Source organism: Brachyhypopomus gauderio, chromosome 21 (genome assembly GCF_052324685.1).
Source record: "Brachyhypopomus gauderio isolate BG-103 chromosome 21, BGAUD_0.2, whole genome shotgun sequence".
NCBI classification, from domain to species: Eukaryota; Metazoa; Chordata; class Actinopteri; order Gymnotiformes; family Hypopomidae; genus Brachyhypopomus; species Brachyhypopomus gauderio.
The window spans coordinates 8127101-8152463 of NC_135231.1; the positions used below are offsets into that span (position 1 = coordinate 8127101).

The window sequence follows — 25363 nt, forward strand, 5'->3', positions numbered from 1 at the left end:
AAAAACAGGTTCCTCTATAGGCAGGATGGCACCACACCTCTCTGATCCCAAAGAGCCCCATCACCAGGGCGTCTGGCCAAGGCAGCCACATTAGTGTAGGAGACCCCTGGCCACCGTGCAATGTGATACTGAAAACCAGCCAAACTGACCATTTATTTGCCCCTCCAAGCCCTGAAAATAAGCTCCTTGTCCAGAAGGTGTTTGACAGACTTAGAAAAGGACACTATACTCAACAACTCCTATTAGCATAGTTGCATTCTTGCTCAGTCCATGCCCCACTGGCAGAGGTTAGTACTCTCTGGCCCAGATTCTCCCTGTGACCACTGGAGACCTCACATCACCAGTCTCTCTCCAACATGAGTCCTCTGCTGGGGACAGGATACACCAGCACTGGTGAAGACATCAGACTTTTAACCACTCAAAAGCATTTCAACATGCTTCAGACCACTGCAACAGGAATCAAGGTGTACAAAGGGGCAAATCTGACAGACTGAACACAAACAAGGTCAAACCGTGTAGACCAATGTGGGATGAGTGCTCGATGCTTTCAAATAGTGTTGTTGGCGATACACAGTGAGTAATAGATCACATCCTTGTTATATAGGTGTGGTGAATGAGGGACAAGCATGAACTAGTAATTAGGGGGGCGGGATCTAGGTAGGTGTTGCCAGGAATTCTGGGTGTTGGAGTCTCTGGAGCCATGCAGCATGCCAGAATGCTTTTAATTCACCATAGTGAATTCCCTTAGTGTCCACCGTGAAGCCAATATAAACCTGAGAACTGCCTGCCAGTAACGGGGACATGTGGCTAACCGTTCAGCCCAGTCTGAATTAATCTGCCATAAATACTGGGGAGATCTCTACATATATTGGATAAATTACTATATGTTAAAGACACTGAAAATTATTGTTGTTGTTGTTTTTATTATTATTTTCAAACAAATTTTTTTTCTTGATACATGTATTCTGATTAGGCAACCTTAAGGAAAAATTATAATAATAATATCTCCACATGGTTGATTTAAAAGTAATTTACCATTTTCCTTTCCTCAGTACTATTCAACCCACTTCTTAATGGCAGGACTGGGGTAAATTTCAGTGTTTCTCTTTAATGGACAGAAGCAAATGTACATCACACCACAACATAAAACATTCCATACAAAATGCTATACTTTGCCCAGTTACGATATAATATCAATATTCGGTTGTGTGCTGCCATCTAGTGGACGAATACCGGAACTACCGGAAAATGGAAAACTCCTCACCTTATCTCTAAAGGAGAGCCCAGGCACCCTGTCAAGAAAACTCATTTCAGCCGCTTGTATGTGCGATCTTATTCTTTCAGCCAGTACCCAGAGCTCAAGTCTATAGGTAAAAGCCCGAACATAGATTGACCAGTAAATCAAGAGCTTTGACTTTTGTACAGTCCAGTACAGCATCCACAACACAGAAATCGCTGCACCAATCTGCATGTCAACCTCTCATTCCATCACTCATGAACAAGAACACAGATACTTGAAGTCCTTCATGTGAGACAAAAACTCACTCCTGACCCAGAGAGGGCACTCCACCCTTGTTCACCTGAGTACCATGGTCTCAGATTTAGAGGTTCTGATTCTCATCCCGGCCGTCTCACATACGGCTGCAACCTGATCCAGCGAGAGCTGTAGGTCCTGGTCCAATGATTCCAGACTAGAGGCACTGTTCCCGATGTCCACGTGATGCTGCAAAGACATGTCAGCCAGGACAGTCCCACATCATCCAGAGCTTTAATTTAACAAACTCAGGACAGATCTCCTCCACCCTGGAGCCTTTAACAAACTCAGGACAGATCTCCTCCACCCTGGAGCCTTTAACAAACTCAGGACAGATCTCCTCTACCCCGGAGCCTTGACGCCAAGGAGTTTCAAAACTACTCTGGTCACCCAAGTGAGGGGTGAACTTTTGCCCATCCTTTATTCATTATTATTACTATTAACTACTGCTTGTCTATATACAATATGGTCATGTCCATGTGTGTGTGTGTTGGTCTATATATTGTCGTGTCTGTGTGTGTCATGCAGAAATAGTGCAAGAAAGTGTAGACGGGATGTTTTCTGTTTCCACCATTGCAGTATCTGACCAGTCTGTCTGTCAATCAGTGTCTCATAGAGGAGCTGATCCAGCTGCTCAGTGATGCTCATCATCTCTCTCCTGAGTAGGAGATCCATGAGACCCCAAGATGTTTGCGTACCTTTGCTCAAGAATGCTGGAGTGACCAGATACCTCTTCATCTTCCACCTTTCTCTGATCCTTGGTCTTCAGCGGTGTCTGTATCAGTTGCTGGGACACAATGTCCTGCTCTTCTTTTATCTGTTGTTCTGTCTTGGTCAGTTTGTCCACTGTAAAGAAGACATGAGGATATAACGAGGATCCAGCAGTGTCACTAGCACCAAACATTTTCTCTCCTCCGTCCCTTCAAACCTTTTCTGCAGCAGGTTTCCCTGAGTGTTTCCATCCTCCTCGTGTTATGACCCTCTGCCTGAAGCTCCATCTTCAGCACAGCAATGCTTGGGATGACACTGGAGATGGAGCCTCTGAACTGTTGATCTCAAGAGGAACTTCCTCAACACGTTCCAGCATGTCAATCAAACTGGAAATTATGTCCCATTGATCAGCAGTTGGTGCAGCAAATGTTCCCAGCGTATCTCCAGCGTAGATGTTCAGTGTTTCTGCTCCAGCATCTCTGCATCATGTGGTGTGTGGAGCTCCAGCGAGTGGGTTCAGACTGAATGATGCTGTGCTGGAGGAGGCCAAGTTCAACTGTTTTCAGATTCTGCTTCGCAAGCACAACGTGGTTGAAATGTTTATCAATGTTCTTAACTTGGCATTAATGTACAAGTGGCCAAGAGAGAGAGACAGACACAGTCCTGTTATGTAGGTGCATGTGTATGTGTGTGAGACAGTCCTGTTAACTGTGTGTGCATATGTGTGTGTGTGTGTGTGTGAGAGAGAGAGAGAGAAATAGAGAGTCCTGTTATGTAGGCACATGTGTGTTTGAGACAGATAGATCTGTTATCGAGGTGCCTGTGTTTGTGTGAGAGACAGACAGTACTGTTATCTAGGTGTCTGTGTGTATGAGACAGAGACAGACAGACCTGCTATCTAGGTGCCTGTATGGGTGTGAGAGACAGACAGACATTTCTGCAGTCTAGGCGTCTGTGTGTTTCTGAGAGAGAGACCAACCTCATATGTAGGTGAATGTGTCTATGAGAGAGAGAAAGATAGACTAGGAATGAAAAGACAGAGAAAGACTAGGTGCGTGTGTAAGACAAAGACAGACCTGTTATCTCTGTGCCTGTGTATGTGTGAGAGACAAACAGACCTATTATTTAGGTGCCTGTGTGTGAAAGAGACTGAGAGCTTTTGAGTGTTGACAGTATTTTATTGTAAGAATTCTTTAGCTTTACATTCATACTGTACAACATCTGTATCTGTATCAGTCCAACACACAGAAAAACAGAATGAAAAACCTTTCAGTTTCCACAGATTTCCACCTTTAATGTGTAGATTTGTACAGAGTTGAACACAGTGAGATTGTGATTCAGCATATGTAACTTGTAGAACAGGATTTATGTCATATGTACAGAAATCAACTGCAGCTCAACAGTCCTTTATTGGAGCATCAGAGTGCTGATTTACAGACTGTCATTTACCACCAGCAACAGAGAACCAACACAAAACCTACACACACCACTCAGCTCACTGGAAGGTGTGTTGGTGTTTGCTAGAGAGAGTGAATGAGAGAGAGAGAGAGAGAGAGAGAGAGAGAGAGAGAGAGGTTTTGTTCTTCAGTTGTGTGTAGTAGTGTACGTTTCCATGGACACTCAGGTGTTGCTCCAGTACACAGGAGGTTATTTTATCTTACACACACACACTGAGGAGTCAGAATGCCAAACCCCAAACCCTGCATAGAGGGGCTCAGTGAATGTGGAGTGGAATGTGTGTAAGTGTGTGAGTGTGTGTGTGTGAGAGGAGACGCTGTAGAAGGACAGAGTGCCAGCCGGCCAGTCCAGATACACTCCTACTCTGTTGGAGCTGGAGGGGGCAGTGATGTGAGTGTAGTTCTTATTGTGCCAGACAGTGTATCTGTTATTATAGCAGCGCAACATCCAGGACTTCATATTGTATCCAAACACACAGTCATCACTGCGTCCTCTCCTGCTGATTCCTTTATATGTCACTGCTATATCAGCAGTTCCACTCCACTCAGCCTCCCAGTAACAGGGTCCAGTCAGACTCTCTCTACACATCACCTGATACCAGCCATCAAATCTCTCTGGATGATCAGGATACGTCTGCTGCTCCTCCATATACGTCACCTTTCTGTTCCCCTCAGACAGAGAGAGAAGTTTGTTTGCTGTGTTTGGGTCCAGTGTGAGCTCACACGCATCTGCACACAAGAAGAGACATTAGAGGAGACCACACAAATACTGTGTGTGTGTGTGTATGTGTGTGTATATGCATATGTGAGTGTGTGTATATGTGTGTGCGTGTGTGTGTATGTATCTGTGTGTGTATTAACTACATAACTGCTACTTACATTTTCTTAGTCCTGGTTTGAGTCTGATCTTCCCTGAATGATCCACCCTAAAGAACACACACACGCACACACACGCGCACACACAATTAACAGGACAGTCTCTCACACACAGAAACACCCAGATAACAGGACTGTCTCTCACACACACATAGATAACAGGCCTCTCTCTCACACACACATAGATAACAGGCCTCTCTCATTCACACACACATGCACCTAGATGACCATACTGTCTGTCTCATTCACACACACATGCACCTTCTGCAGTGGTATGTTCTTTCTGGACACCGGAATGTTTTTCTGTGTGAAGACTTTGGTTAACTCAATGAAATCATCGTTTTCAAGATGGCTGACAATCTGAGACAATGTAACTCTGCTCTACTCTGAGAGTTAATGGTACTCAACATGATCTCAGTTCATCTGCCTTGAACATTCAGTTGCCTTACCAGTGATTCAGTGCAGAAGGTGACAGAACTGCCAGGGTCTATGAATGCGTAGACTTCTACAACTCGGTCACTCTTTCTGGACTTCACTCTAACAGGAACTACGGCAAGCACACAATCTTCTCCAGCCCCAGTACAGACACTTGTCTCATGAGGAAGAGCTGACAGAACCCTGGATGTGCTGGCATCACTAGGCACAGCTTCAACAGGCCTTTCCTTTGTACCTCTCTCCTCACTTGAAATGTGTAGCATACTGGGGTGTCTCAAAGCACAAATCTCACATGTCATCTTCCTTTTACATTCCCTGCTCAAGTGACCTTTCAACAGACACCCAAAGCAGAATCCATATTTCTTTAAGAATGTTACTCTTTCTTTTTGTGATTTCTCCCTAAGTTTATAACTCTCTTGCATTGTATGGTTATTCCCACAGTACAAGCATGGTTTTGTAAAAGCAAGGTTGTATGACATCACCCTGTGGCCTTGGTGAATCATCTTTGTCATTGTTTGTTTTCATTTCTTCTACTCTAGTAGTGAAACTACTTCCTCGTTTTCATAATTTCCTTGATTGTTCATTTTGATTCACTTTCACAATCCTTTTTTCACTTCCTGCTTTCTTGCAGACGCTTTTCTGCTAGCTCTGCTTATTCCATAGTTATTTAATTTATTTGAGTTATATTTTTAAGTTAAAAGTTATTTTTACAAGTTAAAGGAATTCATTACTCATTACTTCACTTGGTAAGTTTTTTTTATTTATCTATAAAGGATTGTTTAGCATTTTTGACATTCTGACACTGCGAGTAAGCAGTGAGTTTTTTGCGCCTCAACCTTGTAAGTGGTTTTTGTGCACTGTTTCTATCGGCGGCTGATATTGTTACCAGCTGTGAAATACCTGCCAGAACTTCTTGAGTGTCAATTTTGCATTTTGGTATTTTAATTTGGATATTTGAGCCTTGTGTGCCCCGTGCTTTTGATATCGTTTCGATTATGGCTCACGCTTCTACGTCATCTATTTGCTCTGAGTGTATCAAACTGTCTCAGAGGGTTGCAGAACTTCAGGAAAGAATCCATACCTTACAACCTATAAGGGAGGATGAAGAATATCTGGACTCGATTTTTGCCACGCAAACTGCTGATAAAACCGTCCCGGCGGCTGGCAAAGAAAGAGACGTTTCTCTCCATTGTCACTGAGGTGTAGCCTACTGGGGGCAAAGCCTAAGCTCATCTTGGCCTCAAATCCCAATCCTGTTAACAACAACAGTGATGAAGGCTGGACTCTTGTTCGGGGAAGGAACGCAGCAGAAACCAGCACAGTAGCGGTGGCAAGCAGCCATCTCCAGAACAGAACATTCATTTAGATAACAGATATGAATCTCTGTATGACTCTGGCCACACGCAGACCAACCACCAGGCTGCCAGCTGTGCTAGCCGGCAGCATGCCAACAAGCATGCTAAGAGTCTTAGCCATCAGTGCGGTCACACATGTCCCAACCACCAGCTAGCAAACCATGCCAGTTGACGGCTAACTAATAAGCATGCTAATAGGGTTAGCCATCGGGATGCTAACCATGTTAGCTGTTGAGGCAATAACAGTGAAAGGAGACGAGGAACACCTCCACAGCCCAAAACTCTGATTGGGGACTCAGTCATCAGAGATGTATGGAGCACCAGTATTAAGGCCTTTTGCTTTCCTCGTGTTACTGTCTGTGAAGTGATACCCATGATTCCACACATACTGCATGATCATCCAGCTATGGAAAGACTGATTGTGCATATTTGCTCTAGCAATGTTTACAAACAGTCTGAGATTCTGAAACAGGATTTTAACCATCTGCTCGACATTCTGGAGTTTTCCCAGTGTGAAGTGTTCATTTCTGGACCGATACCAACTGCACGTCGGGGCAGTGGTCACTTTACCAGACTGCTGGCTCTAAACAGCTGGCTCACTACAGCCTGTGCTCATCGAAAGGTAAACTTCAATTTCAATATCTTTTGGAGATGTCCACAGCTTTTAAAACCTGATCAGCTTCACCCTAACAGGGCTGGGAATCAAATGCTTGTGGATAATCTAATGTATGGAATCACTCACCTACGGAACCTGCACCCAACTGCCAGCAGTAATGTCAGTAATATCAGTCACAGGAGTTCACCATCTCACCATCTTTTCAATCAATGCATCAGCCACTTTCACCTCATTCCCATACTTGTCTTGCAGCAGACTGAGGGCCTTTGCATACCCACATCATTCTGGCATATGCAAACAATTCCTGACCAAATCACAAGCCTCACCTCTGGTGTACTGCTCCAAAAAATATAGCTTATCTGCTTCACTTTCTGCTTTAGAGTCAATGGCATAACTGAAAGCTCTTATAAAAGATCTGAATTCCAGTGGATCCCCTTGGAATACTGTGGTAATCTAAACAGCTGTTGGTTCTTTGCAAGCAGCTCTGTAATGTCTGTTTCCCTTTGCATCATCTGATACATCGATCTTCTGCTCCTTCATCATGTTGTGGTGCGGGCCTAGGCTGACTGTGGTGAAAACGTTGTTTCGGTTGGCCGTGGTTTGGGTTGTAACATCTGTCCCTTGGTGTTCAAACCCACTAGCTGCACCCAGGCTCCTATCCACATCCAATGCAGACTTGTCAGCTTGCTTTGGTCGGGTAGCCATTATGCTTTGCATATCCTCATGTTCATTGTAATCTGAGACGTCATGTAATTTACTTTTATCTGCTGGCGATTGCCGTTCTTCACTCTCTTCATATATTTTCATTCTGGCAGCAGAAGCCGTGAGCGCTGTCTCTATTTCTATTCTTTCCTTTACAGTTTTAATTTCAGCTTCTTTCAACTCTAATGCCTGTTTCTTTTACAAAGCAGCTGCTTGCTTCATTAACGCTGTGACGACGGGTGTACAAAAACCAGTACACACCACGTCAGAAAATGAAAAGAGGAGTAAACCCAAGTGCCGCCTAATATAGGCAGGATAATACACCAGTAAACTAATGCTGTGTGTACAAGACAAAAACACACGGGCAAACAGAAACCGTGAACAAGAAACTAAACTGCACGCACGTAAACACACACACACACACACAAGTAAAAACTAAACTTAAAGAGCGTGGAAGACTCAACGTGCAAAACAAAATTCCGACCATAACAACACGGGAGAAAAACCAACAGAAAACAACGTGGAAAAACAACACGTGAAAAGACAAAAGAAAAGTCAACCGTATAAGCACGGGAGAAAAGTAATAAAGGCAACTCAAAGAACGCGGAATAAACAACGCATGAAAATAAAACACAGGACGCCAGGGGAAGTAACTAGCAGCAGGTGAGCGCCGCAACAAAATAAAACCCTTCCCAAAAATAAATGAGTAACAGATAGGAAGAAAAATAGCTTGGGGAAAAGTTGAGATAGGTCAGAGAGCAGCACAGGAGACAAATACTCGAATAAGTAAAAGAACAAAAGAGAGAGGAGGAGAGAATAAGGTGGCGAAACACCTTTAACTTGAGAATGCAACGAGAGACTGAGAGATCAATTAAAGCAACCAATTAAAGAGCTTCTGCAGATCACATCAGGGTTGCCAACTCTCATGCAATGAGCGTGAGACACATGCATTTGACTGTCTTCATACTCCATACCAGAGGTGGGACCAAGTCAGTGTTTTGCAAGTCTCAAGTAAGTCCAAGTCTTTATCCTCAATTCCCGAGTCAAGACTCAAGCAAAGACAGTCAACTCAAGTCAAGTCTCGAGTCAAGACAAGCAACCGTCAAGTCAAGTCCCAAGTCTGAAACTTGGAATTTCAAGTCCTTTCGAGTCTTTTTTTTTTTACAGGCACCAACGCTTTACGAATGCTACGCTGATGCGTTTCTTTACTCGTTTTGTTGGTGTCCGCCAGCCAAAAGATGACAGATCATTTACATTTTATCTTCTCTTAATTACATAAATGTACTTAAACAAGAATGTTTCGTTACATCATTTTACACGAAAAAATATTCGTAAGCAAGATGCTGTCATTACGAATGGTTATTCTAAACATTTGGATAAAATGTTTAAATATAGACTAATAAAAGGTTAGGGTTATTTTTCATTGTTTTCTGTTATTGTGGGGTCACGGTGTAGGCTACTATTGTTACCTGGAGATTCAGTTGTGTCACATATTCTGATGGCTGCCGTCAGAATTGGTGACCCCAGTTAAAAAGGCTCACCTGTACATCCCATTCATGATTTCTTTGTTTCGCTGCAATGGTGAGGGGATGGTAAATCTTGTTTAAGTACATTTATGTAATTAAGAGACGATAAATGTAAATATAAACATCTGTCATATTTTGGCTCGTGGACACCAACAAAACGAGTAAAGAAAGTGCATCAGCGTAGTTTACATAGCATTCGTAAAGCGTTTGTGCCTCTGAACAGAAACTGTGATATAGCGCCCCCTGTGGTCACAAAACTCGCCGGTCACAGAATCTGGTGTAACGCCGGTCTGCGTCAGAAGGACGGAAATGAAATTAATGGGGCGCACTTTATAAATATTAATATGCGTTTTAAAATTTAGATTTGGGGTAAAAAAAAATCAAGTCTTTGCAAGTAAGGTTCAAGTCCAATTCAAGTCCCAAGTTATTGGTGTAAAAGTCCAAGTCAAGTCTAAGTCTCTGAATATTTTTTCAAGTCAAGTCAAAAGTCTTAATATTAATGACTCGAGTCTGACTCGAGTCCAAGTCATGTGACTCGAGTCCCCACCTCTGCTCCATACATCCGATTTCTCATGCTGAAAAAAAAACTAGTTTATTTATCTCTTATTTACATCTATGATTCAATCAGTTACTAGTTTGCTCTGGCGCCGACCACTGGTGATCGATCGCTTTAGGCGCAGCACACCCCCCCCCTCCACCCCATCAACGTTTGACACACACACACACACCAATTCCCTCCGTCAACGTTTGACACACACACACTAATTCCCCCCGTCAACGTTTGACATACAAATCTCACTCCAAGTGATTTTGAAAAGTTGGCAACCCTGTCACTTGCTTGCCAAAATGTAGGTTTAAGGACCTACATAGACACCTATTAGTTTGGCACCCCACACACAGGAAGTATACGGTACACATGTAATGTCACAGACATTCAGCGGGTAGAATTTAATGAATGATAATTGCCAGTATTACTAGACTCATAATACTTTTGCAATATACAATTTACATAAGTTCATATGTCTAAGTAGCATTTTTTTCTCTGGATAATTTGATGGGGCGGCACCCCAGCGCCCCCTACTGACGAGTTGCCACTGGTGTCGTATGATACTGTGTGTATTTTAGAAATAAGACCATGCGTGTGTCATGTGTGCTGTTTCTATGTATAACACTGTTCTTCTCACATTTGTAGTGTGTGTTCACACACAGGGTATTTAAGGGGATTCCTACATACCTGAGTGTGTCCAGTCTGCAGTGGGGATCCTCCAGTCTAGCAGAGAGCAGCTTCACTCCTGAGTCTCCTGGATGGTTGTAAGTCAGATCCAGTTCTTTCAGGTGTGAGGGGTTTGAACTCAGAGCTGAAGCCAGAGAAGAACAGCCTTCCTCTGTGACCAAACAACCAGACAATCTGCAGAATGGAGGGAAAAAGAGGGAGAGAGACAGTGAGGGAGATGCATTTCCAGAGCAGCCAGTATGGGGCGCTAGAGAGGCCAGAAACTGTAGTGGAGGCTTCACCCTGTGATTTATAATAAACTACTTACATGGTGAGGTCTTGTATCCATTCCTCACCTGTGATCCTGTGATAAGACACTTGGGGCAGTGCTGTGTGTTTCTGTTAGTTCTATGTAGAAGTATGTGTGTTTTCCCATAAATACCCACATACGTTTGGAAAAGGACTCATCTGTGTCTCTTTAGAGTGTTACATTTCTCTTCTAGGAGATTCTGGAAATCTGCTTATGCATCTGTAAGGATCTGATTGGGCTGGCGGGACGGTAGATGCAGGATTTTACTAATTTTATTAAATAACAAAAACAAAATACGAAACACGGGGAAAGAACTAGGAACAGGGAAACACTATTGACTACGAGACACACCTACGCTAACACGACAGGGACCAATATACTAATTTGAACTGACTAAAATAACTGGCTACGATAGACATTAAATACAATGAACATAACGCGAATGGGGAACAGACAAACGAAGTAAACGTATAAACTAGGGCATTAAATATAACAAGAAACAACCATAGAACATAGGCAAAGGGAAAGGGAAAACACAGTACAGGGGCGTAACAGACAACCATGGAAATGAAAACAAGGAGGGACTACCGCAGACGACTTGGGAAAGGGGAGGAGGGCGAAGGTAGGCGTGACATCATCACAAATTTTTCTTTCTCTCCACAATGTGGTCAGTAAATGAAATGTAGTTCATGTAGTTAGTTTTAACAGACAATATTTGGAATTAATTAAGGAATGTTTATATAATCATAATAATAAAACCTTTTATAATAATAATATAATAGGGAAAATGTCATCAAGTATTCAAATCTCTGCCTGATATTCGAAATCATCTTTGGTCTGTCATCTACTCCACTTAGACAGTTTGTTAAAGATCAGAAACGCCACCCTGAGAGTAACACGAGGGGTGGCCCGAGGAGACTGTGTTGTTCCTCTCAGGAAAAGTGCCTTCAGCCAGAGTGCCTTTTCAGTTAAAGCTTCACAGAAGTGGAACTGTGTCCTTCAAAACATTAGAGAACTGACCACATACACTCTGTTCAAAAAGCATCTAAAAACTGGTTCACAATACAGCAGACATGTCAGCATTAATAAGATTATGGACAGTGTCACCCCTCAATTCAACCCAACCCTGCTCCCACTTGTGTTATGTTAATATGTAGTATAATGTAATATAATTTTTCTTGTTGTCTTACTTTGTTTTGTTTGTATTACAGCTAACGTAAACACTGTGTTATATCTATTTTATTGCTCTTTTATATTTGTGTTGTTCATTGTAACTTTTTATTGTTGGTTTTTAGGTAGACAGTTTTTAAGATCTGTCCAGGGTGTTACGGTGGGTCAGCCCAGACGCCGCCAGAGGACGCACACACACACACCTTCCTCTACCTACACGCCCACTCTAACGCTGCACACGCCTCCTCACGCACGGTCACACCCTCGTTCCCAATCGCCCGAGTATTGACACCTGTTACTAATCAGCCTCGGGCTCTTTATATTCCAACAGGTCGTGCCGTCCAGTGCTGCGCATACTGCTTGCACCCCTCGCCTCGCAACGTGAGAGTCTCCCGTCGCCTCGCTGGTCTCTGCTCTACACTTCGTTCTTGCCTTTCTTATTTTCGTTAAACCTGCTGTTTTGTACTGCCTAGTGGCCTGAGTTCTTCTGTTTTGTAATGGAGAATAAAACCCTCGAATCTCAACCTCTGCCTCCTGCTGCCTCCAACCCCGCGTTACAGAATGCGCAGCCGATGGCAGCTGGGGCTGAGGAGCCGTCGCCACTAGAGATCCTTGCCATGCAGGGCAGGACCATCGGGAAACAGCAACAGGAAATACAGGAGCTGAAGAACCTAATGCAGGCCATGTCCAGCTGTTTGCAGGTCCTCTCCTCACAGGCGAGTGCTTCCTCCTCCCGTCCAGTCCAGGAGGAGAAGGTCCACCTGGCTCCTCCGGAGCCCTACGGAGGTGACCCGGATAAGTGCGGAGGGTTCCTCGTACAGGTTGAGCTATACTTCAAGTACCACTCTCACCTGTCCGAGTCGAAGAGGGTTGCGTACGTGATCACACGTTTGACCGGCAAAGCGCTGGAATGGGCAGCGGCGCTCCTGAATAGCGAATCACCGCTCCTTTCTACCTACGCCGGTTTCATCGCCGAACTCAAGGAGGTTTTCCACCACCCAAGACAGGGAAGGGCGTGTGGACAGAGCCTCCTCAGGATGCGGCAAGGCGGGCGGCCGATATCGGAATACGCGCTAGAGTTCCGGACCCTGGCTGCCAGCACCGGATGGGGCGATGTTGCTCTAGTGGACGTGTTTGTGGCCAGCCTTAAGCCGGAGTTGCGTGCCGAGCTGGCATGCCGCCAGGAGGGCCAGTCCTTTAATCAGCTGGTTCGGCTGGCGGTGACCTACGACCGCTTGCTGCAGGAGAAACGTCCGGTGTCCGGTTTCATGCCCAGCACATCCCCAGCACCCGCGCCTAAGGAACGAGAAGCCCCTGAGCCGATGCAGCTGGGAAAGACTACCGCAGCCAGAGAGACCGCTCGCCCGGGCGGTGGCTGAGCTCGGGTGAGTAATTCCTTGACCGGCAGTTTGCTCTCCATTTCTGCATCGGTTTCTTATAAGGGTTGCTCTGTGGGGGTTTTCGCCCTAGTCGATTCCGGAGCGTCAGGCAACATAATGGAGCGGAGTTTGGCGGAGCGACTGCGGGTTCCCTTGAGAGAGTTGGAGATCCCGAGGCATGTGCAGGCGCTGGACGGCCGGCCAGTGGGCGAGGGCACCATTCGTTATCGCACCTCTCCCATCCGCCTCACCATACAAGGTCATACTGAACACATATCGTTTCACGTGCTGTCTAACCTGCGCTACCCAGTCACCCTAGGTCTCCCGTGGTTGCGTTTACACAATCCCCTCATTCGTTGGTCATCAGGGCGTATTTTACGGTGGTTCACCTCACCCAGAGGTGCGTATCGTCGCGCCCCCACACGTCTCATGACCACTAGTATAGAGAGCCCTAATGTAGCCTCCCTCCAAGCGATCCCTGGGCAATACCGCCATCTGGCGGAGGTGTTCAGCACCACCAGAGCAGCTCAGCTTCCTCCGCATCGCCCGTGGGACTGCACCATCACCCTCAAGGAAGGTACCACTCCACCCAAGGGCAGAGTCTACCCACTCTCTCAGGAGGAGGAGAAAGTCATGGGTCAGTACGTCAAGGAGGCTTTGGCGCAGGGCTACATCACTCCGTCCACCTCGCCTGCCTCAGCCAGCGTCTTCTTTGTGAAGAAGAAGGACGGTGGGTTGAGGCCGTGCGTGGATTATCGAGGACTCAATTCCCTCCTGGTGAATTACTCCTACCCACTTCCGCTCGTGCCATCGGCACTGGAGCAGTTGAGGGCAGTGAGGGTATTCACCAAGCTTGATCTACGCAGCGCCTATAACCTCATCCGCATCCGTGAGGGGGATGAGTGGAAAACTGCGTTTAGTACGTCCACGGGACACTACGAATACCGGGTCTTGCCGTACGGCTTGGCTTCGGCGCCGTTGTTTTTCCAGGCGTTTATAAACGAGGTCCTTAGGGAGTATCTGAACAGATGCGTCGTCGCTTATATCGATCATATATACTAATCAGCCTCGGGCTCTTTATATTCCAACAAGTCGCGCCGTCCAGTGCTGCGCATACTGCTTGCACCCCTCGCCTCGCAACGTGAGAGTCTCCCGTCGCCTCGCTGGTCTCTGCTCTACACTTTGTTCTTGCCTTTCTTATTTTCGTTAAACCTGCTGTTTTGTACTGCCTAGTGGCCTGAGTTCTTCTGTTTTGTAATGGAGAATAAAACCCTCGAATCTCAACCTCTGCCTCCTGCTGCCTCCAACCCCGCGTTACACAGGGACAATGGATGAAAAATAGCTTTTAAGCTAATTCTGGTACTTTTACAGTTATGTTAATTAATGTACACTGTCCCTGTCAAATAAATAAATAATAATAACTAATAAATAAATAAAATAAAGTGTGAAATTGTTTTGAATTGCCTTGTGTGGTAATATACTTAACACTATACTCATGAGGAAGTTTATTATTTTTAAAAGGAAATTGACTTTTTAAAAGAACATAAATCTTTGTCTTACCTTAATATTTATTGAAACTCTGTAGTGTCACCACATTTTACTGTTCCATTCCAGATTAAATTGACAGAAAACTCACCTGAGAATCTCCAGTTTACAGTTTGAACTCTTCAGTCCAGCACAGAGCTGCTCCACTCCTGAATCTTGTAGGTCATTTTTATTCATCTCCAGCTCTCTCAGTGAGGAGTTTTCTGTTTGTAGAACTAATGTGAGAGATTTGCAAGACTCCTCAGTGAGACCACAGAGAGACAGTCTGTAAAGGAGGAGTAAATACAGTACAATATGCAGATCAATCAGATGATGATGGATTCCAGACTATGAAGACACTTGGGGCAGAGTTGTTTTACAGGCTGTTTGTTTCTGCAGGCTCTATGTGTGTGTGTGTGTGTGTGTGTGTGTGTGTGTGTGGTCAGCTCTGTGTAGGAGTCTCTGTGTTTCCATAAATACCCACATACATATAGACAAGGACTCATCTCTGTCTCTTTTCACCGCAGGCCACATCAGCATAATCATTGCCCACAGAACTTATAAATGTAACTACTCCTTAATTGTGACGCGCAGCTCGTGGCGAAGGATGAGACACGGAATCCTTATTTTCCACTGATGTCACTTTAATTTTCACAAATATTGCGCAATAGCGCACGAATAACATTGAGCAAGCACACACAACGTGTAGACTTAGACAACGACGAGCACAGGACACTGCGCGAGCGCACTTTAAATAGACAAACCACATTAGCCCCACGTGATTACGAGACGAGTCACAGGTGAGACAGATTATCACACAACATAGCCATAACCACAGAAATCCACAGACGCAGACGATGCACGTGGACTACGTAAACACATGTCCAAAAGGGAGGGGCCGGGGTCCTCAACGTGACATTAATGTTAAATATTTGAATTTATTATTCAAGTTTCAAATATTACATATTACACATGTTTGCATCATTATAACATAAATCCTTTTAATTTGTTATATTATGAAATCCACATTACCCACACAATTAATGATCAAACTCTCCCAAGTGAATAAAGAAAAGTAACATTGAAGATATCACATTTATACTTTGTTCAAAACCTGAAATATGAAATAATTGAAAATGGCAATTATGCTTCAAAAACACTCCCTCTGAAAAAGACTTTGAAACGTGGGTGTGATTTCTTCAGCCACAACAAATCTAGCTTTTACTGCCGCATTGTTTGTGGTTGTGGCTTTTGCAAATACTCTGTTGCGATCGGGGTTTGCCTTTTAATTCTTTGGTGATTTGTTGTTTTTCTTGATGCCTAATTTTGGAATACTTAACTCCGTGTTTGGTCTCAAAATGCCGACGTAGATTGTACACTTTGACAACCGCCACTGCTTCATAACACAAAAGACATACCGGTTTTTCTCCTTGAAGCACAAACATGTATTCGCTTTCTCATCTTTCTTGAAACAACTCCCATCTACATCGATTTTTCTCTTCCTGGACATTTTGGGATCAATATTTGTATTTTTCAATTACACTTATTGGGAATATCACATAGAAACACTGCAGTGTTGAGATGCTGTCACTTCGCCCGTAACATAATTGTGGGAAATGTAGTTTTTGTTTACTGCACGTATTTGACGAATTTTTTAGACAATTGGGCTTTTTAAGCTCTCATGGGCCACAAAAAATGATGTGGCATGCCACATTGTGTCAAACTCAAACTGTGCGGCAGGACATACAGCTTGAGTTTGACACCCCTGCTTTAGAGTGTTACATTTTTCTGCTAGAAGTTTCTGGGAATCTGCTTATGCATCACAAATTTTTCTTTCTCTCCACAATGTGGTCATTTAATGAAATGTAGTTTATGTGGTTAACTTTAACAAAAAATATTTGGGTTGAATTAAGGAAGAAAACTTAAATAAATAAAATAATAAAGTGTAGAATTGTCTTGCATTGCCTTGTGGTAGTATTTTTCTATACTGCACCCAAAGGAAGTTTATTATTTTTAAAAGGAAATTTACTTTTTAAAAGGGCACAAATTTTTGTCTTATTTTAATATTTATTAAAACTCTGCAGTGTCATGTAAGAAAAAAGAAATTTAAAGGTGAACAACTTAACCTATTATGCAGAAGCGCCCCCTAGTGGGCCCGCCGGCGGGCCCAGCTCCTTTACGGCGATATAAAACATATTAAACATTAATGAATCTCCGAACAAAAGCGCTTAAATCAAAATTTCCTATCCCATCTACATGCCTACCGAGTTTCAGCCGTCTACGTGCAGCCGATCGCGAGATATCCGGCTTTGAAGTTGACCACAAAAGTGCACCCCGCGAGGGGGTCTCCCGACATATCCGTTTACAAAACATATTTATGTTGTGAAATGTCTTAATGTTTTGTCACCTAAAAATCGTTTACTAATAAGGCTTTAATTTAAGACCTTAACAGCGTAGATCCGTTGTGGTTAAGTACCTTAAAAAGCTTGCTCACCTCACTGCAAAATTTTCCAAAATCCGCTTCCTGAATGAGACACTCCGACAAATCTGCCCCCTAAGCGTCACAGAAGCGTTTTTAACGCTGATTTGATCCCTCATTACAAAGCTGCAGCGGTTCTGCTTTGATTTGAGTGGTTTTTATTGGTCTAAAGTGGGGTAGTGACTTTGAATGACAGGTTTTACAACCTCTCCCACGGCGAGGTGCGAAGGGGAGGGGGGGAGGGTGAACCAATAAGCCCACAGAGACAAGCTGGAGCCTCAGAAGTGATTGAAAGCTGTTCTAACCAATAGTGTACATCCTTCCGAAGCTAACCAGCCCTCATATGACATGATTGGTCAAGTATATTTTTAAATTGAGCCCTCGGAAACTGGCGCTTCATTTCCAATTTCGGCCGCTAGCATAGCAACATAAGCTAACCCTTTGCTAACCTAAGCTAAGCTCCCCAGAACACACTGTTCGGCGAAACTGAAGCAGCCATGGATTATTTTGTTCGTTTTTATGCGGATTGTGGATACTTTTGAACATAAACGGATTACTTTGTGTGGAATATATGAGCAATTTTCGGAATTTTCGCCAACCCGGAAGTGAGACGGTACACCGGCTACGACGCGATTCTACGTACTGTGAGTAACAATGGATAATTTTTCATAAGCGATATTGTACAAAATATATATTCTAATACTAAACATTAACTAAGCGTTAGATTATAAACAGTTTTAGAGCGTTTGAGTGCTGCAGCACTCTGTATCGTGTCGGATGCTACCGGAGTTGGCTACGGTAACCTAGCTTATGCTGTCGGACTATATTGGACATAAATATGATATCATAACGTTCATATTTGGACATGAAATTTAGTCATTGGAATTTTCTGGTCTTGCTGTAATATGTGCAACATTGTTGTTTGTCGTAGCTCCTCGGTTTCGTGTAAGGAATTTGTTGGCATGTTAGCTTAGTTGGCTAATGGTGTGTGTCGGGTGTGGCATATTTAGACATGGGTGTGGTGCACTTGACATACCTTGGATAAAGCTGAATAACTTTTCAATGCTTGCATGGATTTGCTCCATTTTTTCTGTGTTGTTAGAAAAGACCCTAGCGAAATTTATTGTAATTTCTGATACCACATTTGAATAACTATGTGAATATACATTCCAGTCATGTTCAAGTTCAAGTCAGCATTTTTGACATTCCTGGCATATTAGCATCTGCAATAGAGGCTCTAAAATAAACCAAATTATGTGAATATGATACTGAAGTGTATTAATATGTTCCCCCCACTGCCTACTTCAGTTTGAGCCATGAATGATAATTTTCCTATATGTACAACTTGAGATATCTAGTTTTAATGTGAACTATGTCAAAAATGTTAAAAATGGCCACCGGGCGTGCGAATCTGCAGCATAAGGTTAATGTTTCAACTTAATGTTTTCCAGGGAGACTGTGGGAAAGGAGAAGTGAGGAGGCCTCAGTGGCCTTGAGGAGAACAGAACGGGCCCTTTCAGTGCAGGATGTGTAGCAAGCAGTTTTGAGATATGCAGGCAGACAACTAGAGAGGAGCCGGGGGGGGGGGGGAGTTATCGAAACTTAGAGAGAAAGAGTATGAAAGGGAGGACATCGCCCAGCACGGGGACTTTTTGCTCGGACGCTGCTGAGATCCACTTGGGTTAGGTAGTTAGGCAACCAGCACCAGTGCACTGGAGAGTTTGTACCACATATACTTTGGCTATTTTGTACTCATTTATATTTAATGTAAATTGGTCTAAAATAACTTTTGGTGTTAAGCCTATCTGGGTCAAGAAAAAATATCCCAACAGTCACCACATTTTACTGTTTCCATTCCAAATTAAATTGACAGAAAACTCACCTGAGAATCTCCAGTTTACAGTTTGAACTCTTCAGTCCAGCACAGAGCTGCTCCACTCCTGAATCTTGTAGGTCATTATTATTCATCTCCAGCTCTCTCAGTGAGGAGTTTTCTGTTTGTAGAACTGATGTGAGAGATTTGCAAGACTCCTCAGTGAGACCACAGAGAGACAGTCTGTAAAGGAGGAGTCAATACAGTACAAAATGCAGATCAATCAGATGATGCTGGATTCCAGAATATGAAGACACTTGGGGCAGAGCTGTTTTACAGGCTGTTTGTTTCTGCAGGCTCTATGTAGGAATATATATATATATGTGTGTGTGTGTGTGTGTGTGTGTGTGTGTGTGTGTGTGTGTGGTCAGCTCTGTGTACGATTGTGTGTGTTCAGCTCGGTGTAGGAGTCTCTGTGTCTCTATAAATACCCACACACATTTAGACAAGGACTCATCTGTGTCTCTTTAGATCAGTGGTGTCAAACTCATTTTCACTGCAGGCCACATCAGCATAATCGTTGCCCTATTAATGTAACTACTCCTTAATGTTAAATAACTCTGAATTTATTATTCAAGTTACAAATATTATTGAATCTGAACTGCTGATGCTGATTAAATTATCCTCTGTATCTGGGAAAATATGATGATATTAATTGCATGAACAGATTAAAAAGTGTCAAAGCAGGTATGGGGCGCTAGAGAGGCCAGTAACTGTAGTGGAGGCTTCACCCTGTGCTTTATAATAAACATGGTGAGGTCTCGTATCCATTCATCACATATGATCCTACACCACCAAACACCCTCCACAATAATAAAACTAATAATTCTAACCTGCTTATCTCTGACCTTTCATATAATGTAGTCAAATATATGTGCACAAGCACTGAAAAGGTGAATTTTTATAACATGCCATTTTAATATTGGGAATTTGTCATATGTGTAAATGAAATTAAAAGATATCTCCACAAGAAAAGTGTCTTGATAAATATCCATAGTGAGTGGTGTCAGTATCTTGTGAAATTGTTCTTTAATGTATGGTCTCTTTAATCTTCTCTCTCTAATCTTCTCTCTCTTTAATGTAGGGATATCTTTCTAATGTTCTCTTTTTTAATGTAGGTGTCACGTTGAGGACCCCGGCCCCTCCCTTTTGGGTGTGTGTTTACGTCGTCTGCGTCTACTTGTCTGCGTCTGTGGATCTCCGTGGGTGCGGTTACGTCTTGTGATTGTTCGTCTCACCTGTGGCTCGTCTCATCATCACTTGGGGTTTATGGGGTTTGTCTATTTAATGCGCGTTCGCGCAGTGTTCTGTGCTCGTCGTTGTCTGAGTCTACACGTTTTCCGTGTGTTTGTTGAGTGTTCTATGTGCGCTAACTGCGCTTATTCATATAATAAAACATGTAATTTGTGTCAGAGACCTGGACTCGTGTCTCGTCCTTCCTCCAGCGCCACAACATCACAGTAGGGTCTCTCTACCTTTCTTTCTTTCTAATGTTCTCTGGCTTTAATGTATGGTCTTTCTACTCTTCTCACACTCTTTTTCATTTTCATTTGTCTTCTGAGTCAAATGCTACATCCACTGTTAATCTCTAAATGAAAATACTCACATGGCTTTTCTGGATGCTTTGACCACTTGTAGCAGTCTCAGTAGACATTCCTCTGATGGGTCATATTTCCCCAGGTCAAACTCATCCAGCTCCTCTTTTGAGTTCAGCAGGACAAACACCACAGCTGACCACTGAGCAGGAGAGAGCCTGGCTCCACGTAGTCGATTGTCACCTCCACTGTTCAGGTATGTTTGGACTTCTTGTACTAGAGAATTATCATTCAGTTCATTCAGACAGTGGAACAGATTGATGGATTTCTCTGGAGAGAGATTCTCCCTGATCTTCTTCTTGATGTAATTTACTGTTTCCTTATTGCTGTGAGAGCTGCTTCCTGTCTGTGTCAGTAGACCTTGTAAGAGAGTCTGATTGGACTCCAGTGAGAGACCCAGAAGGAAGCGAAGGAAAAGGTCCAGGTGTCCATTCTGACTCTGTAAAGCCTTGTCCACTGCACTGTTGAGGAGGTCAGACAATGTGTTTTTGACCAATCCAGGTTGTTGCTGTTCCAGCACATTGGTGTTGGTGGAAATGAAGATAATAAACACATATAAAGCAGCCAGAAACTCCTGAACACTCAGATGTACAAAGCTAAACACCTTCCCCAGCTGTAGACCAAACTCCTCTCTGAAGATCTGAGTACACATTCCTGAATACACTGACATTTCTCTGACATCAATGCCACTGTTTCTCAGGTCATCCTCATAGAAGATCAGGTTGCCTTTTTCCAGCTGTTGGAAAGCCAGTTTTCCCAGTGCCAAAACATGATTTCTAGTTTGTTGAGGGTCAGTGTCACTTTTCTGATCATACTTTTGGTCCTTGTGTTTGATGTGAAAGATCAGGAAGTGTGTGAACATCTCAGTGAGAGTCTTGGGGATCTCTCCACTCTCTACTTCACTCAACATTCTCTCTAGAACAGTGGCTGCAATCCAACAGAAGACTGGAATGTGGCACATGATGTAGAGGCTTCTTGATGACTTCATGTGTGAGATGATTCTATTGGCCAGGCTCTGGTCTCTGATTCTCTTCCTGAAGTACTCCTCTTTCTGAGGGCCACTGAACCCTCGCACCTCTGTTACCTGCTCAACACACTCAGGAGGGATCTGATTGGCTGCTGCTGGTCGAGAGGTTATCCAAAGGAGAGCAGTGGGAAGCAGATTCCCCTTGATGAGGTTTGTCAGCAGTACATCCACTGATGTCGAATCTCTTACATCCCACAAGCTCTCATTGTTCTGGAAATCTAGAGGAAGACGACACTCATCCAGACCATCAAAGATGAACAGAATTTTGTAGTATGTATAGTGAGTTGGTTTTAATTTATGTGCTTCTGGAAAAAAGCTATGAAGAAGCTCCACCAAACTGAGCTTTTTCTCCTTCATCAAATTCAGCTCCCTAAAAGGAAGTGGAAATATGAAGAGAACATCCTGATTTACATTTCCTTCAGACCAGTCCAGTATGAACTTCTGCACCGAGACTGTTTTACCAATTCCAGCCACTCCTTTAGTCAGCACAGTTCTGATGGCTTTGTCTTGTCCTGGTAAGGGTCTAAATATGTCACTGCATTTGATGGGTGTCTCCTGTGTTGCTGGTCTCCTGGATGCTGTCTCAATCTGTCTCACCTCATGTTCATTATTGACCTCTCCACTCCCTCCCTCTGTGATATAGAGCTCTGTGTAGATCTCATTCAGAAGTGCTGTGGTTCCATGCTGTGAGATTCCTTCATTAATTTTCTGACATTTGTCCCTCAGTTTGGATTTGAGATTTCTATGGCAAGCAGGGGCCAGTTCTGATAAAGAGGAAGACAACATCACACATGTTAATGTATTTAGGATCAACCATAACAGACTTATCACAGGAAATACAAGAAAATACATCATTATGAATAGATTTTTTTGTCCCCATAGATTGACACATTCAGGACATTGAAGTAGTGTAAGTGTTAAATTAGAGGATGGTTTGTGTGTCGGGGTATCAATTACACTGAACGATCAGCAGTTTGAAATGGAGAACACATGGGTTCATGGAGGAAGCCTTATACCAGCTGAAGTTCTACCACACACACTGGTAACTGTCACCTGACTGAGGAGACCTACAACTAGCAGACTGGACATCTGAGAGACAATGGGGGGGGAAATAGAAAACACACCTGTGAATGACATCATGAGACAGTGACCTGTGGTCAAATCTGATTGGTCAAATCTCAGTTCTAAAGAATAACAATGTATCCTCAAAACTTCTACAATGACATGACAACAATGATAAATGTAGGAGAGTGTTGAGTCTGCACCTGAGCAGACTACACTGAAGGGAGGTCAACTGTGGACAGAACAGCACCGATTTAAGATACTCATTGTGAACTGAGATTCACCAACAGTGTTCTCCCTCTGAAGTAATAAAGTGATGTTATGATGTCATGACCCAGAGCTCTTACTGGTCTGTAGTGTGTTAGCGAGGTCTGTCTGGTTCATGTTCCTCAGGACATGCAGTGTGATCTTCAGCGCCCCCTCTCTGACACTGCTCTGATCCTCCTCATCCTCCACCTGTCTCTCAGTGCATGCTGGGTAATCTGGACTCAGTAGATTCTTGAATCTCTTCAGCTCATTTTTCACCAGAGAGATGATTTTGTGCTCCAGCTCCTGAATAAACAATATCAGTAAAACTACAGTGTTACAGACAGATGATTATAACACAGGATAATCCATTAAAGTTTGTCTTGTGGACATTATGGTTTATAAGTACATAATTCTAATATTAACGCTTCAATTGTATGTAGCTTTATAAAGCCAGAACACAGTTTTTTATAAGTTTGAGTATGATTCATCATCAGCAAAATTAAATTAAAGCATTAAGCAGTAAAACCACAGAGTCTCATCATGATCTGGGATGTAAACACACTCTAATAATTAAGACCCTTCTCCCACTCACACACACACATATACATATACAGACATATACACACCTTGAATATTGACTCCAGTTTGTTTATAGAAGTCTTTACAGGTTTCTTTTGGGCACTGTGTACAAACAGAACAACAGCTTTAATGGAAAATCTACCTTTTATAGACATGAATATATGTTATATTCATGAATATATGTTACTCTCATAAATACATTACATTAAAGAATATATGTTACGTTCATGAGTACATGTTTTATTCATGCTTCTGTACATGATGATGATGATGATGATGTGATACATGTGGAATAACCCAACACACTTAAACATGTCACGGTTCACTGGCCTCCCAGACTGAGGGACACTGAACCCAAATGCTGTAGTGACAGTAGAACAAACACAGAGAACCTGCACCTGACTTTAACTCTGGTGATGTAGAATAATGTTTATGTGAATGGGGCCTCACCAGATACTTTATAAGAAACACCATGTACCTGTAAACACTGGACACTTTATTAGAAACACCTTATAGCTACACACACTGTACACTTTATGTCCCTATCTTATATTGTAGTTTACTGATGATGACACAGTTTTTCATCCTCCCTCTACCCCCAGGGGTGTCCTTGAAGTGTCCAAATGTGGCCTACGTTCAAATTTTCTGGCCCACAGCCTCTGTTTACCTCTGTTCACAACATTTTATATTTCACCAGAAGAGGGCAGTGTATACTATACTATAGCGCAGGGGTAATCAATTAAATCTTTCTGCGGTCCATTTTTGGCAGATAGCTCAGACCTTAGGTCCGGGTCCGCGGTGGCGAACGAAAGTTGTTGAGCGGGGGGGGGGGGGGGGGGGGGGGGGGGGGTGGCGAACGTAACACTCAAATGGGTGGTGAACGTAACACTCGTCTGAAAATAAATTCTCCGGTTTAAAATATAGTCTCCCGTTAAAAATTTTTTGGCATTTGGGTCCGTATCCAGTTAATCAGGAATGTGATTGGGTCCGGACAGGACGGCGTTCGGGTCCGGATCCGGACCGCGGTCCGCCATTTGGTGATACCTGCTATAGCGGTATGGCAGTGTACAGTCATGGCCAAAAGTTTTGAAAATGATACAAATATAAATTTTTACAAAGTCTACTGCTTCAGTTTTTATAACGGCAATTTGCATATACTCCAGAATGTTATAAAGAGTGATCAGCTTAACAGCAATCAATTGCAAAGTCAATATTTGCATAGAAAATGAACTTTATCCCCCAAAACACAATTCAACTTCATTGCAGCCCTGCCTTAATAGGACCAGCTAACATCGTTTTAGTGATTGCTCCATTAACACAGGTGTGGGTGTTGATGAGGACAGGGCTGGAGATCAATCTGTCATGATTAAGTAAGAATGACACCACTGGACACTTAAAAAGGAGATTGGTGCTTGGCATCATTGTTTCTCTTCTGTTAATCATGGTTATCTCTAAAGAAACATGTGCAGTCATCATTGCACTGCACAAAAATGGCCTAACAGGGAAGAGTATCACAGCTAGAAAGATTGCACCTCAGTCAACAATCTATTGCATCATCAAGAACTTCAAGGAGAGAGGTTCCATTGTTGCCAAAAAAGCTCCAGGGCGCCCAAGAAAGACCAGCAAGCGCCAGGACCGTCTCTTAAAAGTTTCGGCTGCGGGATCGGGATAAGCACTTTGAGTTACATGTA

The 25363-nt window shown here is 43.3% G+C and overlaps 1 protein-coding gene across 1 annotated transcript in view; it reads right to left on the reverse strand.

The window, feature by feature from the left end:
* Positions 1 to 3452: 3452 nt before the first annotated feature.
* The window catches only part of LOC143485191 (NLR family CARD domain-containing protein 3-like), a 26200-nt gene continuing 4289 nt past the window's right edge, over positions 3453 to 25363 (reverse strand). The window contains exons 4-11 of the mRNA XM_076984522.1: positions 23720 to 23774; positions 23192 to 23396; positions 20767 to 22546; positions 19170 to 19343; positions 14921 to 15094; positions 10447 to 10620; positions 4582 to 4628; positions 3453 to 4431 (exon numbers count right to left, since the gene is read on the reverse strand). Of these exons, the coding sequence (XP_076840637.1) occupies positions 3893 to 4431; positions 4582 to 4628; positions 10447 to 10620; positions 14921 to 15094; positions 19170 to 19343; positions 20767 to 22546; positions 23192 to 23396; positions 23720 to 23774 (3148 nt within the window). The 3' untranslated portion in view covers positions 3453 to 3892. The remainder of the gene's footprint in view (positions 4432 to 4581; positions 4629 to 10446; positions 10621 to 14920; positions 15095 to 19169; positions 19344 to 20766; positions 22547 to 23191; positions 23397 to 23719; positions 23775 to 25363) is intronic.